This window comes from Falco peregrinus, chromosome 4, assembly GCF_023634155.1.
Source record: "Falco peregrinus isolate bFalPer1 chromosome 4, bFalPer1.pri, whole genome shotgun sequence".
In the NCBI taxonomy this organism is placed as follows: domain Eukaryota; kingdom Metazoa; phylum Chordata; class Aves; order Falconiformes; family Falconidae; genus Falco; species Falco peregrinus.
The window spans coordinates 38,543,809-38,561,326 of NC_073724.1; the positions used below are offsets into that span (position 1 = coordinate 38,543,809).

General features: G+C 38.8%; 1 protein-coding gene across 2 annotated transcripts in view; it reads left to right on the top strand.

Moving 5' to 3' along the window:
• Positions 1-17,518, top strand: part of SYTL5 (synaptotagmin like 5) — a 94,430-nt gene that overhangs the window by 20,393 nt on the left and 56,519 nt on the right. For both annotated transcript variants that reach the window (XM_055802834.1, XM_055802835.1), the window contains exon 2: positions 9,255-9,757. In XM_055802834.1, coding sequence (XP_055658809.1) covers positions 9,639-9,757 — 119 coding nt within the window. In that variant the 5' untranslated portion in view covers positions 9,255-9,638. The remainder of the gene's footprint in view (positions 1-9,254; positions 9,758-17,518) is intronic.

Below are 17,518 nucleotides of genomic sequence, written 5' to 3' on the forward strand. Positions count from 1 at the left end.
TGAATAATTTGCTGCAGCTAAAAGAAACAGATACTTTTTTGTGAGAACATCTGATTAAATAATGAAAATAATCCTCTTGGTTTATCACACTTTTTCTGTTTTAAGTAGGGTGAAGCTTCCTGTGATAGTGCTGCAGTACAGAGCACTGCCTCAGGGATCTCTCACACAGTCAGTCACACATGACGGCTGCTGTCCAGAGCAGCCTCCAGTCCCGGTGAACAGGGGATGGGGTGTTTAAGGAGGATGGAGACAGGCCATAACCAGATCACAGAGCACCAGCTGCTGACCAGTAACAGAGATGATAATGGCTTCAGGTGTCCTGTGTGTGTTAGTTCATTCCTGTCCCACGCATCCTGGTGTCAAATGCAATCATGTCAAAACTTTGCATGTACTAATTTAAGTTCTCCTAAACTCACTGTGTTGGTAGTTGTAAGAAATGCTAGCCGTTAGAAAGAAGGATTGGGACACTTGCTGGCATTGTACTTGCTTTCTATTTTTAAGAGAACTCAATATCAAGAAGTGATTTCTTGCTCCAAAATGCCAAGCCTGTGTTAATGTGGGGAATATACCACAAAGTATAGAGACACAGGGCTCTTAACTTAAAAAGTATTAAGTATAACTTAAAAAGTATTAACGTAAAGTTCAGTACTGAATGAATACTGCCTTCATACACGCTGTGACTATGCAGTAAGACTGAGATGACTCAAGCCCTAAGTCATATTTTCATGGATGATTTAACATTGTACAGATTTTTTTTGCTTAACAATAGCAAAAATCTTTTTTCTTCCTTCGTTCGTTGGTTCAGTTCTGTTTGGCTTGTTTAATTTTGCAAGCTGACGCATTGAATTTTATTTCCATTCTTACCCTGGGAGGGTATAATCTTTTCTGATTAAATGCTCAGCCAGGAAATTGAACCACGTTTACTCAATGATGAGTAAAACAAAAGGAAAAAGTTGCCACCCTGTTGTGTCATTCTTCCCCCTCCTTGCCTCCTGTTTGTAAGTATGTTAGCTAAAGCAGTGTAATATAGAGAAGATTATTAAATATTTGTTTATTCCAAAGCATCACCTAAGAGTTAAATTCTCTCATTTCATTGTTTTGTAGGATCTCTGGGGAGGTTGTGCTTGTGTTCACAGCTGTCTGGTGTACTCTACCTTTGGTCTGTTCTGCACTTGCGTCCCTGCCTGCATGGATGCTGCCTTTCTCCCAGCATAGTGCACTTGAAAAATAACATGAGGTTGTCGGGGTAGCAGCCAAACAGTATACTCAGCAGGGAGTTACAGTGGGCAGTGGTGTTCTGTGTTGCATGTGGTATGTAACCTGACCATTTGGGCAGCTGTGTGAGCCTAAAATTCTATAGCAAGGAAACAGAAAATGTCATTTTTATTTTTCTAAAAATGCTTTTTCATGTTACTTGAAGATTTTTGTAAGGGTTGAAAAACAAACAGGTCTCCGCCTGTAGTAGGAGCATGGTGTAATGAATGCTTAGGCTGGCTGCACTGAGCTTAGTCTTAGCTGTCTTATTTGTATTATCAGGCATGTTAATTTATTGTTTTTTTACCCAGTAAGGTGGAATACTTCATAGACTCCATAAGCTTTAACATTATTGGTTTTGTCCTCAAACACATGATTTTTGAAATGTTATTACACTAGTGCTAGAAACTAGATACAGCTTGCAGGCATTGACTGTGGCTGGAGAGAGATCTGCAGTCCTGCAGGTATATGACAATTTTGCCAAGACATTACCAGAAAGCTGGAATTGTGCCTGACCTAAAAAATAAACTGCTTCTGAATCCATTGTTTCTGTTTGATTAATGAATCTCAGTTTTTCTGATTATTATGAAGTCAAACACACTTATACTACGTGTCTTAGGTAGACTTACAGAATTAGAGTTTCAGCTTTTCTCTCGGCTTTTGTTAATTCCAGTGCACTGATACACATTTGTGTGATGGTATTCTGTGCTTTTAATGTCTCTTCAGACAATGAGGCTGCCACTCATACGTGGCCCTTGCTTTAATGCAATATAAGAATTGCCAGTTCATAAATTTTCCTGTTCCTCTATCTAAAGATCTTTGAAATTTGTTCTTAACCAAATAATCTGCTTACTATTTGCACTGTAATACTGACTAGAGCTCTCACTCAGTCTAACCCGTGTGCCATTAACTGAGATCACATTCAACAAATCTGGTTTGATTTTCTCTTTTTGCCACTTGATTTCAGTGTCTTGAGTTGCTCTTCCTTACCTTGCAAATTTACTGGTTTTGTGCAACAAGTATTTCCAGGTGCTTCAGTACCTCCTGGCCCTTAGTTTGCATACCTGGGCGTGTGTACTCTGCAAACACATCATTGAGAAGTGAAGCTGGTTTTTCTTGCTCCTGTATACCGTATTCTGCAAGCAGTATGCTTAAGTTAAAACAGAAAGAGACACAAGCTGGCCATTACATCTCAACATGGCAAGCTTTACAATTGGTACAGGTTCTTGGTATGATAAAAAACTTTATATGTCTTTCTGCCATTTTATTAGACTTAATGTTGGCAGTCTTTCCCTTCCTTCCCCCGTATTAAGCTTGCATACAGCTGTGCATCTCAGAAAAGATAAAAGATAACTATGAACATGGACCATGTTTTGGTGGTTGCCTAATGATGTCTTACTTTTGAATTTTATTTCAGTCTGCCATGTGAATCAACTCAGCATACACGAGACTTGTGTGTTTTAAGCAGCACATATGTGAAATGTGCTTCTTTTCATTTGAGTGCCAAAGCTGGGTGCGTTGGGCCAAAATCACCAGTCTGTGATACACAGCGTGAGCACTCAGCTGGGAGGTGGGAACTGTGGCCTCCTGAAGCATGTGTAAGAGGCAGCAGTGCCATCAGTCCTGCTCCTGCTGAGTTTCCAACTGGGCTGTTGTCCCTTATGCAGCTTTGGTTTGGGCAGTGGTTGGTGCCTTTTCAGATGATAGATCCCAGCTTCTTATGTGATAAAAGTCAATTACAGTGCACCATGCCATGCTGCATTTGGCTACTGTTGGTGCCTGTCCCGGAAACTCCCATGCTAGTAAATATGTGTAGTGCAGGCTACATTTCTCTGCTGGCAAAGAATTTCCCACCAGCAGTAGGTGAAGGCTCTGTCACTCAAGCGATGTGAAGTGGTGCCGTGATTCCCATGCCACTGCAGTCAGCGCACGTGGAAAATGCTGCCTCTGTTGCTGAGTCACTAAATTGTTCCACATACTGGCTTCTGGCTAAGTAAACATAATGGCTTAGCGGTGGGAGCAATTTCTTGCATCAAAGAATTTGATAATAGCACCATTGAAGAAAAGAGGATAATTCCTCTCCCTTCATCTCGCTTCCTTTTGGCTCTGCCCCGTGAGAGCAGGATGCTTCTCCTGCTTGCTGAGGACATGGGGGAGAAATGAGGGGAAAACATTCTGGAGTGCAGATGAAGGTGTTGGTTTGCTGGGTTTGGCAGGATACATGCGGCAGTGACAGCAATGCTCGCTGCACCTGTGGTAACTACAAGTGTCTCTGATGGCAGTGGATTCATTGTGTGTCCTGTAGCTCTTACCTAATATCCCTCACAACGATTCCATTTGGAGGGTGCTGTATTTCTAATTCTTACAAGCAGCTGGCTATGCTAGCAGTTAGCAAAAATAAATGGTATGTTCTTCCTCACTGTAATGCTTTTTCTCTTTTTCTCTCCCCTCCCCCCCACCCCCCCCCCCCCCACCCCACCCCCACCCCCCCCTTAAACAAGCCTTAAGTAATTCTTTTGTCTTAGGAGGGTGAGCAAATACTCTCTGGATAGGTGTGCTACCTATATACAGTGGATGCAGGTATACTGCAGCATAAACTGCACCTTACTATTCACTTGTGTCTAATTTTGCTGTCATGTGCTAGTAAGAGTCTGTTATTTCTAATGCATCTTCTCTGAACAATAGCTTCAGAGAGGAAGACTACATTCAAGAAATCCCTTTCTACAGGGATAAGAGAAGTGGGGAAAGCACATGGATAGTCCCAGTGAGCAGTTTTACTCCTTTCCATGAGGCAAGAGAATGCAACCACATACTTGAGAGGCTTACTGTCTTGCACTTGAGTCACTTCACTCATTCCTCCTCCATTACTACTTCCTTTGCAAGTATAACATTAGATCATTGTTTTACTCTGACTTAAGAAATTAGTGCTCTATCTACATACTGAATGTAGATTAGAACTAAGCTCATTCTTTTAGAGGGCTTTGCATTTTTCCTGTGTGTTCTAATTTGCATTTTAGTGCTCTTCAATTGCTCTGTTGAGTGAAATCTTCACTCAGTTTAGGATGAAAACAACTACATTTCCTAACCAGCCACAGGGCTGCTTAATAAAACATCAAAAGTCTCTTAAAAGGAACATTGTTGCTTTCTAAAAGCTAGCTGGCTGGTTTTGTTTTTAAACCCTAGGTGGGTTCATAATTCAACTTTTGTCAGCTAATTCATTCTTGACTATTTACAGAGAGAGACAAAAGTAGTGCAGGAAAGGAGAAGAGCAAATTTTCCTGTTAAATCTTAATGTGAAATACAAATCTGGTCTCTAATCATGTGTTCTCTAAAGCAGTCTTTAGTGGTAGCTTATTAAAAAAAATATCTCATTACTTATTACTCTCCTTTTCTATAGAGCAAGGATTCCTGCTGGGTTAACAACTATGTGTATAACGGAGATGCCCACCACTTGCCCTGCATATATGGGTGCTAAACCAGATGGTTTCCTGCTGTGAGGCAGGTGATGCTTTGGTATGTCTTGTACCAGCACATGGCAGAATGAAGGCAGTGTTACCAGCGTCAGCACAAAATTTGTCTAATCAGACAGGAGTGAAGTAGGATGCAGGGACAAGGGGTTTTTGACTAGACCTGAGTCACGTAGGGTAAAGATGCCTGCACTATTTTCAGTCCTGAAAGACAGCCTTGCAAGAGTATTATTATCTAAGAAGTGGGAAAACTCGGCTTATGCAAAAGTTAACTGCTGCTAGTGCTTCAGCTGGCTTGGGGCAGAGTACTGCCTCAGCAGAGGTCACGAGTGTAATGTGTTTGGAAGGGATCTTGTCTGAACAAATATGAGCTTCTCTTGAGATAGTGGCTGAAGCTTCAGCAGCTAGGCCGTGGCTGGCTAGGAAATCTATTGCTTTTGAGTAGCAATTTCATAGTGCAGAAGAAAATGTGGGAGGTGAGTCTGAATCTTAATGTCAATTAGCTGGTTAGTACACTTATGTTAGATAGCCTGCGGATGGAGAAACTGTCTATCTCAGCATCAGATACGTTGCTGCAGTTACGTGCTCAGTGTTGTGCTGGGAATTGTGCTTCCCCAGCAAGGCAATGAGGGAAATTTGAGGATGCTGGGGTTTAAGGCTGTTATTGGTGGGTTTTATGCCTTGCTAATGCTGAGTATGAGATCATTAAGCAGGCTGCTGTCCCGGCTCTTTAGGCAAATATTTTTGCGAATTCACAAGATATTTTAACCTACCTAGAGCTGGTTGAACACATAAGCAGGTAAAATGGCATTTTATGACAGTTGCTAAATCCCACTGTTACTTGACAAAGGCAGTTAAAACCCGCAAGATTTTTGTCATAAATAAGACTAAAGGATCTATTCCCAGGTCTGTTCCATAAAAATTAGAATTGTGATTAGAATAAAACTTCAGTTGATTATAGTCTTTCTCTAAGAATAGATTTTACTACAAACATCTTTCTGTTAATGTGGGTAACATGAATCTAATTTGGGTCTATCTGTCTATTTGGTAAACATAATATTCTGCATTATTCTCTATACTGCAAACTCTAACATAGTTTCTGTTGTCTTTACAAACAAGACTGTAATAATTTCTATTCAAAATTCACATAGTTCACCTAAAAGGTTGACAGTCAGCATGACATACCAGAATTTTGTGGACTGGACCACTGTCCAGAGAATCTCCTCTGGTGTTTCTAAGCCAGTTTCATCTGGCAAGGAAGCCAGTGGTAACTCAGAGATCAGCTGCAATGTCAGGTTGTGCCTGTGGGCAGTGAGAATAATTCTTCCATTCTCCCCTTTGTTAACCTCTCGCATGCTTCCTCCACTCTTCATGCCTTCAAACCTCTTTCCACCATCTCTGGTGCTAACCCCTATATCTAACTTCCACATCTATTGCTGAGCATAACCAGGGGCCAGTGTTGATTTGTGGCTCAGAAAGATCTCTGTTCGTGTGGGATTTAGATCCCACCTGCTTTCTGTCTGCAAGTGTTGCCTCTGCTTCCAGTGGTGTGTGTTCTGTGGTTTAGGATTTTCTCACTGGTGAAAGCTGTAAGAAACTTAATGGAATCATCTTTCAGCTCATCTACATCTGGCATAGGAATGTGTAACACCCTCTTAAATTTTAAGTCCATCTATTGGTCAGTTTGTGAACTTATCACCCTTACCAGTGCTTAGTTCTGCTCTGGAGTCTACATGTTTGACCCTATGCTCAAGATGGCTGCTCCAGGTGGCAAATGAAATAACTGGATTCCCAGTTATGGCATGTCACCTTAGTAATTTTGGATTTCATATGTGTCTCCCTGTATTGATAGAAAAATCTTCCAGGACAAGCAAGGATAGGCGATATGCTTAACCAAAGAGAATTTTTGTGGCTTTCAGATATTGTGATAGGACTACTAACCTCTTCAGAGTTAAAAGAAACAAGCTCAGAAAATGTGGCCAGATGTCAAGTTAATTATTTGAACTGTTTTTTTCTCTGCCCTGGATTCCCAATACCAGAATACATCTTACAAAGTAGAGTGTTCTTGTCAGCCTCCATATCGTACCACTGCACTGTTTTTCTGCAAGAGCCCTAGTTACCTGTATCACATCGTCAAGACAGTAATGGTGCTGTCAGTGACCACTTTTAACACTTTTGTTGTTTTACATTTCTTGTATTGCTCATTCTTTCTCCATAACCTTAGTTTTCCATTTTTCAATAACACTTGGCACTCTTTCTCAGTTAAAAAAAAAAAAAAAAAAAGCCTGTCAGAATAATGCTGTGTGTCACCTACGCTACCCCTGTGAGGAAAACTTGTGAACAGAAGTTTGGAGCACCTTGACCAGCCAAGTAACTTAGCTTGTCCTCCAACGGCTGAACTTGGCTCTGTGGGATTTATGCCAATGGCCATGCTCCACAGCCTACCGATGTTAGGATCTGTATGGGCTGAAAGTACCGTTTTCACCAGACATTTTGCTAGGCAGTTCAAGAAAGAAGCTAGCCTGGGTAGAACAAAGTATAATTCACATGTTGGATTTCATCCTTTCACTTACAAGTAACTTGGCCTTATGGCAGTCATAGAAACAACATTTTCAAGAATTTAAGAATAAACATAATGGTCCAGTGTTTGAGTTTCTTTGTATGAAATAAACACAGAGAACTAAACTATTTTTTCTCCATGTGTGTTTTTATTATTTGACTTTTATATATGTAAGATAGCAACCTAGCCAGAAGTAGTAGTCTGTGGTTTTTTTCCTGACTTTCAGTAATAGTAAGTTCATAATTGGCAATCCTGACTTGTATTTCTGCCTTGCATTGATTTGTTGTGTGCTTTCAGTTCATGTGTGACCTTTGTCCCATTTTCTTACTTGATGAATGTGACACTGATCGTTGGATCTGTATTACAGAAACAGTAAGATTTATATTACTGCTTTATTAGGAATAAAATAGGTAAAAATATTTATATGACAGCTATATATACTTCATGATTTTTTTTATTAATTTGATTCGATTAATTAATTAAATATTAACTGGAACAGGTTACAAAATATCAGAAATTCCCATGCTCATGTAAAACTAACATAAGAAAAAATCTCCTTTGAACTTGAATTGTGATATTTGTATCCTTTACTAATAAATAGTCAGATAACAGAGGCAATGGGGTGTTTCAGAACTCATATTCTGAAGTAGTTGGTGAAAAGCAACACAAGAATTTCACTTGATGTCATTGGCAACAGTAGTTGCTGCTTCAGTGGATGTTAGGAAGAGAAACAAAAGGATATCCTGTCTTATATCCATAGTTGTGTTAGACTGTGAATGCTACTCCTTCAATTCTCTGTGCTAGTTATCTTTGTCAAAACCTTTCCAAACTGTTGAAAGCTAGGGAAGCAAGGGCTGCTTTAAAAAAAATTAAAAAAATATTGAATTTCTTAAAAGCTGCTTTAGAAGAACAAAAACCAGCCATGCATAATGTAAAATAAATATGAATTAAAGCATATATGCTCACATATATATTTGCACTTACATATGATGATGTGGATGCATTTTTTGTGTATAAATGGGTTAATGTTTGTATACTGTGTATTATATGTGTATGCTTCAACACACAATGTGCATCTGTTCACACATCTTAATTTTTTTAAGGGAAAGTGTCTTGGAGGTCATGCCTTGTTTTGATATGAAATTCTATGTTTACTTATGAGATTGTGAGGGCTGGATGTTCCAACCAGTTAATTAGAAATTTTAGATGTTTTCCAAGTAGCTTCCTGGCGACCCTTTCCAAATAAGGTCAAGTTTAGAGCTGCAATATGGACTAGGGTGTCTCTTCTGGTTTTGTTTGACAGTGGGTTTCTGTTCAGAAATGACCAAAAAAAAGAAGAAAAAAAAAAAAGAAAAAAAAAGTTAAATTTGTCTTCTGGGTAGCTCCATTGTAATAAGTCACTGTAAGTTCTAGCTGTATTTACCGGAAGGGAATGGGCATTTCTAGAACATGTCATCCTAAATTGTCTGCAGTAAGTGGATAAATAACTCCTTGAAAGTTCCTATTTCTCTGTGTTGACAGTGAAGAGAGTATAATGGATGACTTGCAGAGGTGCAGATGTGTAATTGTTTTGAAGTGTCTTACCCGTAGTACTGTCCTCTGAAGCCCTTCCACTTGTTAATTTTTACTTTTCCTTTAAAGCAATCTCAGGCAAATGAGTAGAATCATTTCTCCCCCTCACCAGCATGCTTAGTACTGTTAGGATGGAAGTATTACAGGGTGAATATAGTCATTTAAATGTATTGCAGTAGGAAGATAATTGCAGAGCCCTTGTGGGAGTATAATAATCAAGCATGAGTGAGTAAATAAACAACAACATAGAAAACGTGACATATAAGTAGCCTGTGAGATAACCTGGCAGTCTGCAAGCCGTTCTTTGGTGGCTTTCAAACAGTTATTAGATTAAGCTTTTCTCAAGTCAGACCGTGATAGTAATGCCAAAATCACCTACACTTGTTTGTTTTGACTTTCAGGTAGTTTGAAAAAAATATGCCCGGCTATCTTCTGGCTCCAAACTGCAATTATGCCAGAAAGTTTATTCTGCAGATGCTTGTGAATGGATCCTGAAGACCAGCAGTGTGCCAGTGAGCGTCGGCCACGACACAAGAGCATTCGCTAGCCAGGAAAATGACGAGCTTTCTTGAGGAAGAAACAAAGAAGAAACCTTAATTTCTTGCATAGTTGGAAGGCAAAGCAATAGAATCTTGACTCTTGGTTAACTTAAAGAAACATTTTTCAAAAATACCTCTGGACTGCGTGGATCTTTGATGCAAACGTGCCTTTGGACGTGTGCAAATAAATCATTGGAAGAATCAATTGGGCAAAGGAGTCATTGAAAGAGTGGCTGCTGAAGAATCATGACAAAGCACTTGGAGATCATCAATTTGTCATTTTTGCTGGAACATGAAAGGGAAACAATATTGGGAGTATTGAAGAGAGATGAGTATCTGAAAAGAGTTGAAGATAAAAGGATAAGGTAACCCTTTTTATTACTGTTCTTAAAAATATGGTCCATGGTACAGATATTTTTGTGGTACCCAGTGAAGATTTTCTAGATGCCTCAGGAGAAGGATGAATGTTGGGAGGTGGCACAGTTAATTACAATCAAAGTCAAGTGTTAAAAAGGAAGCTGCTTGCTAGTTTGGCCCTCTGTAAAAAAACCCTTGTGTTTGTTGCTTCAAGGCGAAAGAGTAAGAAAAAGTGTGAAAATACACAGCAGAGGTTTTAAAATTTGAGATTCTGTAGATTTTAAATTTTGAGATGGAAGGCTTTAGTAAGGCTCTTGAACTTTCTTCCTCTGAGAGGAGGTACATGCTTTGTGCCTCCAGAGCTGCAGGAGGGGAAGTTTGGAAGGTGTCACAGGGAGAGAAAGTAGGCGCCTGCCTCTGTGCACCGGCCCGTGCAACACGGGGCAAAGGTGAGATAGTGACCTTTTTCTCTCTGTTGCAGTGTTTACAGAATAGGGAGGAGGAGGGACGCTTCATTTTTCAAATGTCTTAGATTTACTAATAAATAAATAAAACTAAATATCTCAGGTATAGATCTGAAAAGTCATTGATGGGAGAAGTAGAGACTCAAGGTGTTAATACAGAGTCCATGTGTTCTTTTCTGAGGGGAAAAAAAGGTAAAAGTCAAAATTCAAAGAACAATGTGTGGAGGCAGGCTGAGAGTCAGCTATTTTAGATGACTCAGAGTGGGTTAGTTATCGGTTCTGCAAAGGTTCATATGCTTTTCCAGTATGTTGCTGTTGTTACTTCCTCTCGCTTCTCCCCACTGCCCTCTTAAACTTTTATACAGTGCTGGTTCTGAGAAATGGGCTTAGCGTGGATGTATGCAGCACTTGGTGTTGACAAGGCTGCTGAGTGTCATGGATGACAAAGGGAAGATTTTGAGCCTTTGCTGGTTTCTGTTCATGTATTCCAAGGCCAGACTGCATTGCTCTTCCCATTGAGCTGCTAAAAAGCATTTTAGACACAGTGCCTTGCAGAGACGCACGCTCAGCGCTTGCTGAGGCTTTTTTGTCTAAAACTATTACTTGGAAATCCATGCAGAGTTAACCTCCTGTTTTGGAAGTCTTTCTACCTTAAGAGAACCAAGTCTAAGTGCAATGCCTCTATTGGTGTGCAGCCCATTTAACTGCAGAATATTGTGGCTCATCTAAATGGAGTGGGCTAAAACTGGTTGCTGCTTCTGTTGCAAGACTGGAAGGAAAGATGTTTCTTTATGGCGGTGTGGGCAAATTAATCATTTCATCTCCTTGATGATTTGTCAGATGAAGAAGAAAACAGATGGAGCACTGTTTGTTCCAGGCATTGTGCTCTGTTTTGTAATAGGTTAAACATTTCAAAGTCAGTATTTCAGTTTTCTAAGGTGGTGGCCTTGGAAACGTGACATGTCAGTAGTCATCGATCAAATGCATGGGTATGAAGTGCAATGGTGTATCAGACCACTAGTGTCCCAACCCCTCAGAAAGCTTTCTTTTCTACTACTGTCATTTCCCAGCCTCAAGTGGAAAGCTGAAACTCCTGAGGTTTTGTGGGTTTGGTTTCTTTTTGTTCTTTTGTTCTTTGTTGTTTAGGGGTTTTGTTGTTTTGTTGTTTGTTTTTTTGTTTTGGTTTTTTTTTTTTTTTTATATGATGCCTTACACCCTCTAATCTTCTGCTTTTTTTTGGCACTACTGGAAGTCACTCTGCCAAATGTACTGTTTGAGAACCCAAGACACCTGTGAGGATGCAGTTCAGTAAAGTGGCAGGCAGTATTGCCTAATCTGTGTTTTGGTACAAATGGAAAGAGCACCCTAAGAAAAGGCTGAAAATGAAGTTAATCTAATGCCAATTAGGGTAACGAATGATGCAATGTGATGCTTATGCATACTTCTAGCACCTATATATGAACCAATTGTTTTTTAATTCAGAGTATATTTGGAGAATTGCCACTAGACCATACTGTGCTTGATAATGGTGGAATGTAGTCTATAAAAGACTGCTGAGATGTACAAACTGTAAAGAATTGGGTGGGTAACTGCTCCCTAGGAGACTTCATAATTTTTTGTTTCTGAATACAGCCTGGCAAGGATATCTTTAATTATGTCTTATAAGTATACTTCAGAGGAACATTTGTTGTCTTTGGAATTCCATTTGGTACAATCTGTTATATATTATATCGAAGTACTTTGCAGAAGAACAAGTCCCTTTGTATTTATTTTCAAGTCATTTTTCATGCTGGCAAGATGCTTACTTCTACATTGTACTGAAAAAATTTTATTAGTCTGTTCCACTCTTTCTGAATCTACCTTGATATTTCTTTTCTGTTCCTTGTTCATCTTCAAAAGCCATCATAACTTGAAAGGATCTTTCTGTTAAACATGAAAGCAACAGTAAGTGTAGGAGGATGTCCTAATAATGAAATTGTTAAGAGTTATTTCCACTAATACGGCTCATGCTTGTGTTCTGGAGTGCAGTTGGCTATTCTTGTATTTTTACTTGACGTACAAATATTTCACCTACATGTGAGAGAAACATGTAAGGCAGCAAGTGCTCTTTCTGTGGTCTAGTTTTAATAATACAAATAAGGAACCTGCTTAATAAATATTAGGGTATATGTTCTTAACTTTAAGTGTGCATCTTGTGTGACTGGAAATTTGCTTTGAATATTGATTTAAAGCTGTTAGTAGATTATTTGTGCAAATAACTTACAGTGTTCTAAACATTGCTCTATGATGTTTTTTATGTTGGCCAAATGACCATCATGATTATTTTCAAATGTTAAGTTTATTTAGATGAAATAATTAAATTACATAGAGCTAGAATAGCTAAAAATAGTGAACTTGACCATATTGAAGGTGAAAACGTAGGGTTTTTTTTAACATGTGAGTTGCTGGGAGAAGCTTGCATCCAGGTGATGTCAGTCAAGGCATTCTAAACTGAATGGTTTGGGCTGAAACGTGTCTTCTTCCTTACTTCCCCATCCTTCTACTATTTCACTATTACAAAATAGTTTTATTCTTTTAGGACCCTTTTTAGGCAAACCTGTATCACATTTAATATGCAGCGTCACAAGTTATTAATCATTCCTAAATTGAAAGCATGTATTTGCCAGAAGAGGGGTGTACCACATACGAGGTGTGTTTCATCTAACTGTTGTTTATTTGTTTCAGTTCCAGCAGCAGCCCCACTGCATCCTTCCTAGCTGTGGCGTTACACAGGGAGCTGGGTCTGATAGTCATAGCATTTTGCATTTGAAGCTAGCTCTTCATCTCAACCTCATGCTATCACAGAGCAAACACACAATACACACTTACTGCTGATGTATATTGCTCTCTTTCCTTGACTATTTTCCTAGACACCATTTAAAACACAAAGGTTCTTCTCATTCTTTACCAGGCAAAGCTGTAAACATCGTGGTTTTAGAAGAGGAGATACCAGCATAATAATTGTTGAACTGAGAAAGAGAAGGAAAGCGCCTGTTTCTTCCAAGGATAAGGCTTTTAGTGAATTATTACTTGAATCATTCCCTCAGCGTTTAGGTTGCCAAAGGCTGTATAAGAACTGCACCAGCCCCAGATGTGTTTTGACAAGGAAAGCTGGCGTTCCTGTCTTTTCAGTTAACTAAAATGGTATCTCCTTAGAGGTCTGAAGAGATCCATAGAAGCAATTTAGGGTATTAACTTCATTACAGTATAGGAGAAACTGTTAGCATGGATACCACCATGTGGTAACTACGGGCAAGTACTTTAGAAAAAAAAAATTGAGTAACGGGAATGTGAAATTGACTTATCTACTGAGTATACATTTGGACTTGTTTATAAGCACAAAATGATTTCAAGACAGCATATAGTATGGTATATGATCTGTGTTTTTACGAGGCTGCCTATAAATATTTGAAGAAAGAGCCCTTATGTTAAAACATATTGCTTATCCATACGTGTATGGGAAGTTGGGAAGCTGCTTATCTGGCAGCTATCTCATTTGCCAAGTGGATTTAACACTTTGTTATTCCTTCAACCAGAGACTTTTCCATCAAAAGTGGTTACTTTGCCAGTACTCTAAGCGTAGAGATGCCTATTTTGCTCTGCAGTGTTCTTCAAAAATGAAGATCCTCTATTGATGAAAGAATTTCTGATGGTGACTAATTCTCATACCCTGGGTACAATTTGATCTATCAAAGACTAGTGAGAAGCTAATAAGCAATATGCATTTTATTTTTTTCTAAATCTTAGTAACAGATTTAGATGAGACGATAAGGGAGTTACTCAGAAAAAGTTCTGTCTGTGAAAGTTTGTCATTGTTGTAATATTCCAATATAACTTCAGTTCCATTGCCTCCGATCCTTCTGTTCGCTGGGCTCTGTTCTGCCATTCATTATGTCAGTTCTCTTTTCCTTTGCAAATTCATTCTTTGCCTTTGCCTGTATCCTTTTGTTGTCACGATATACCCCCCTATTCAAATATTCTTAAGACAGTTTTCATTGTACAGATCTGTTACATAAGCAAAATGTGAATATCTGTGCTTATAAAATAAGAACCTGAAAAATACTTCAGCTACTCAAATGGCTAAATTTTACAATGCAAGGAGAGCTCGATGGAAATTTGTAATAGCCCATCCCTTTGTGAACTGTCAATATTTACTGTTACTTTCCACATACTGTGTTAGACAGTGGAGGGAATCCGGCTAAGTTTGGAGGAGGTATTGGGAATCAGTCTGGAAAGGAGTTTCCATTCTCTTTCAGCTTCCAGAAGTATGTTGATACCAGTTCCTGCACAGAAAAATTCTCTAGTATCTAAATTAGCAGCTGCACATCTTCAGAAGGAGTATGTGTCACTTATCTGTGTAGGAAGCGGAACTTTGTTAACAGCACATGCAAGACTGGAGCAATTTCATATATTTAAGCTTTTTACTGGCTGAAGTCTTTAATTATAGTTGGTTAAAGACAAGTTTTTGATTTTTTTTAGTGTAATTTTTATGACTCTGAACTCTGAAAATTTAGAATGTGAAAATGAAATTAAGAATACCTGATGCATTTTAAGATGAAAAAGGTTTTTGAAATGGGAAGAAAGAAGGTGTAGGAGAAATTTGAAAATCAAACTGAGGAATCGTGTGTGCCATTGCATTTCACAGTGGTTTTTCAAACAAGAGAGAGGAGATGAGGTAGAAAAAATTTTCAGAATAAAAAGCTTTCCAAAATCCTAGTGAAATGAAAAAAGAATAAGAAAATCAGTTTGGTATTAAAAAAAAAAAAAATTACCTGACTGAAAATGGATCGTGCTTACAGTTAGAGGCATTCTATGTCTCTCGTGCCTCAGAAGATAACATTCGTTCAGGTGAATGGCTTGGGCAGCGAGTGTCTTGCCTCTTGCAGCAGTATAACTATTCTACTTTTCTGTATTGGGGGGAATAAATGTTTTCTAGGGTAAAACATGCTATTAAGAAAAAAATGGATCTGTTAAGATTTGTCATTGCTTCTTTCTGTTTGCAGGATTATCAGGGTTTGGGAATGGTCCATCTCTGGAGGCTGCATTTGTGAGGGAATGAGCGCCTTTGCCTGCCTCATAACTTTCAGTGTCAGTAGGGAAGAATCAGACCGTTTTAGGGCCTCTTTTTGTGCCTCTTGCAGGTGGTGGGCAATGTGCCAAGAGCCATGACTGCTTGCTGCTCCTTGGTTTGTGTTTTGTAGAATTGTGGCCCTTGCTGTCTGCATTTTTTCATTTTTTCCCTCATCTTTTCAAGGCATCATGTTTTCATATTTATTTGTTAGAGGGACTTAGTCTAGGATCTGAGTAATTTCTCAAATTTGGTGTTGGCTGTCCTTTTTTTCTCCCTGCTTGGATATCTTATGTGGGCTTTATAGACCCCATTCAGAAAGGCTTAGACTAAGTCATTCAGTGTTACCTGGATTACTAGTTAGAATGGAGCTCTCCTCCAATGCACTTAACATATTTTCAGAGACAGTAGAGGGATCTTAATATAAATTCACAGTTAGAGGAATGGTTAAATATTCTTCTGTCCCTGGCAGTCACAAATTTCTTTTTAATAGCTATCTTCTATCAAACAGCTGTTGTAATAAATAGTTTAGAAACCTCAGTGTATGATAAGATCCTTTTTCTCCAGCAGCATATTAATTTGGCTTCTGCTGAGTTTATTTTCATATTACTAGGAGAGGATTGATAAAGATTAATTCTCGTTCAGTATTTGAGATTAAATATATCTAACTGCATTAATTGCATTCCTTTAAAATTAAGATTTCAAATCTTAGAATGACAAAAGGGAATTGGGTGTTTATAATGCAGCTGGTTCCTCTCTTGGGGGATAAAGAGTAGTGGCTACATGCTGTACTTATTATCCCTTTTCAATATTGTGTAACTAGTGCAGATAGGCTGTGCTTGTTTGGAGGCTGTTACGATGATAGATTTTTTTTTTCAGATGACTCACCCACCTTCTCCTCCTCTTCCTGGCCCTTGAGACATTTCATTTTTTATTTTCTTAAGATCAGAACATATTTGTTACAGTCAATCAGTGGTTCAATTCAACAAATAGTATAGGGAATCCCAAAAGAAAGCTCATATCCAGTATATCTGTCTGTATATTGTTTGCTTGCTGGTTTAATTTTCTGGTTTATTTGTTTGATTAAATGAGTGGAGAAGCTGTGGGTTGATTTATTTTATCTCAGTTCCCTGAAAGTCATCAAAGGCAGCTCTGTATTAAAAAACATGAAAACAAACACTTTTCAGAATTCATGCTGTTAGCAGATCAACTATCATCTGATAAGAATTCAAGATTTTGTATCACATAGGCAGTGGAAAATAGTGTTGCAATCACCACTACTAGGTAGTAGGAATAATGCCTTTTTAATGTCAAAATAATACTGGTAAGTTTTTCAGCATGTTGATCTCTAAGCAAGCTTTTGTATAAAAATGCACTGTTTATTGGTTTGGGTTGATAGAGATTTCCTTATTTAAAATTTGAACTATTTAATATGCAGACTTTGTGCCCAATGATGCTGCTAATTAAGCACAAAAGACTGTGATAGTTGCAGGGAGGAGGGAGAGGGCTGGAATGGAAGAGGTTCAGTGAAGATTTTCTTTCAACATTAGACACCTGGATGCAGCTGGAGTTCCTGAAATGCAATGGGTCACTGTTGATTTTATTTTTTTTAAGTAAAAATTAACCACTGGAAATAAATCTGGTACAAAAAATGAGCCTTTGCTAGTTCTTAGTATTTTAACCCTTTTAAGATTTGAGGATTAACAATATTCATCTTCTGAGTTACTGTGACACTTGGGCAAGGTTCAGGTGGTTGTTCTACATGCAGATGTTCCAGTCCCAAAAAAAGCTGGGACCCAATCGCATGGTGTTCACATGGGACACAATCCCATGGTGACACATTAAAGGACCAGAAAATCACTGGGAGTAGTCAGCACAGCTTTACGAAGGGGAAGTTATGCTTGACCAATTTGATAAACTTCTGTGATGGAAATGACTGTCTTGGTAGATGAGGGGAGGGCAGTGGGTATTGTCTGCTTAGACTTCGGGGAAGTCTCCCATAAGATCCTCATAGATAAGCTGCTGCTGGGCTCCTTAGTGTAAGAGAGATGTGAGTATACTAGAAAGGGTCCCATGAAGGGCCATGAATATGACTAAGTGACTGGAGCATCTCTCATATGAGGAAAAGCTGAGAGAGCTGGGACTGTTCAGCCTAGAGAAGGGAAGGCTTAGGGGGATCTTATTTATATGTATATATA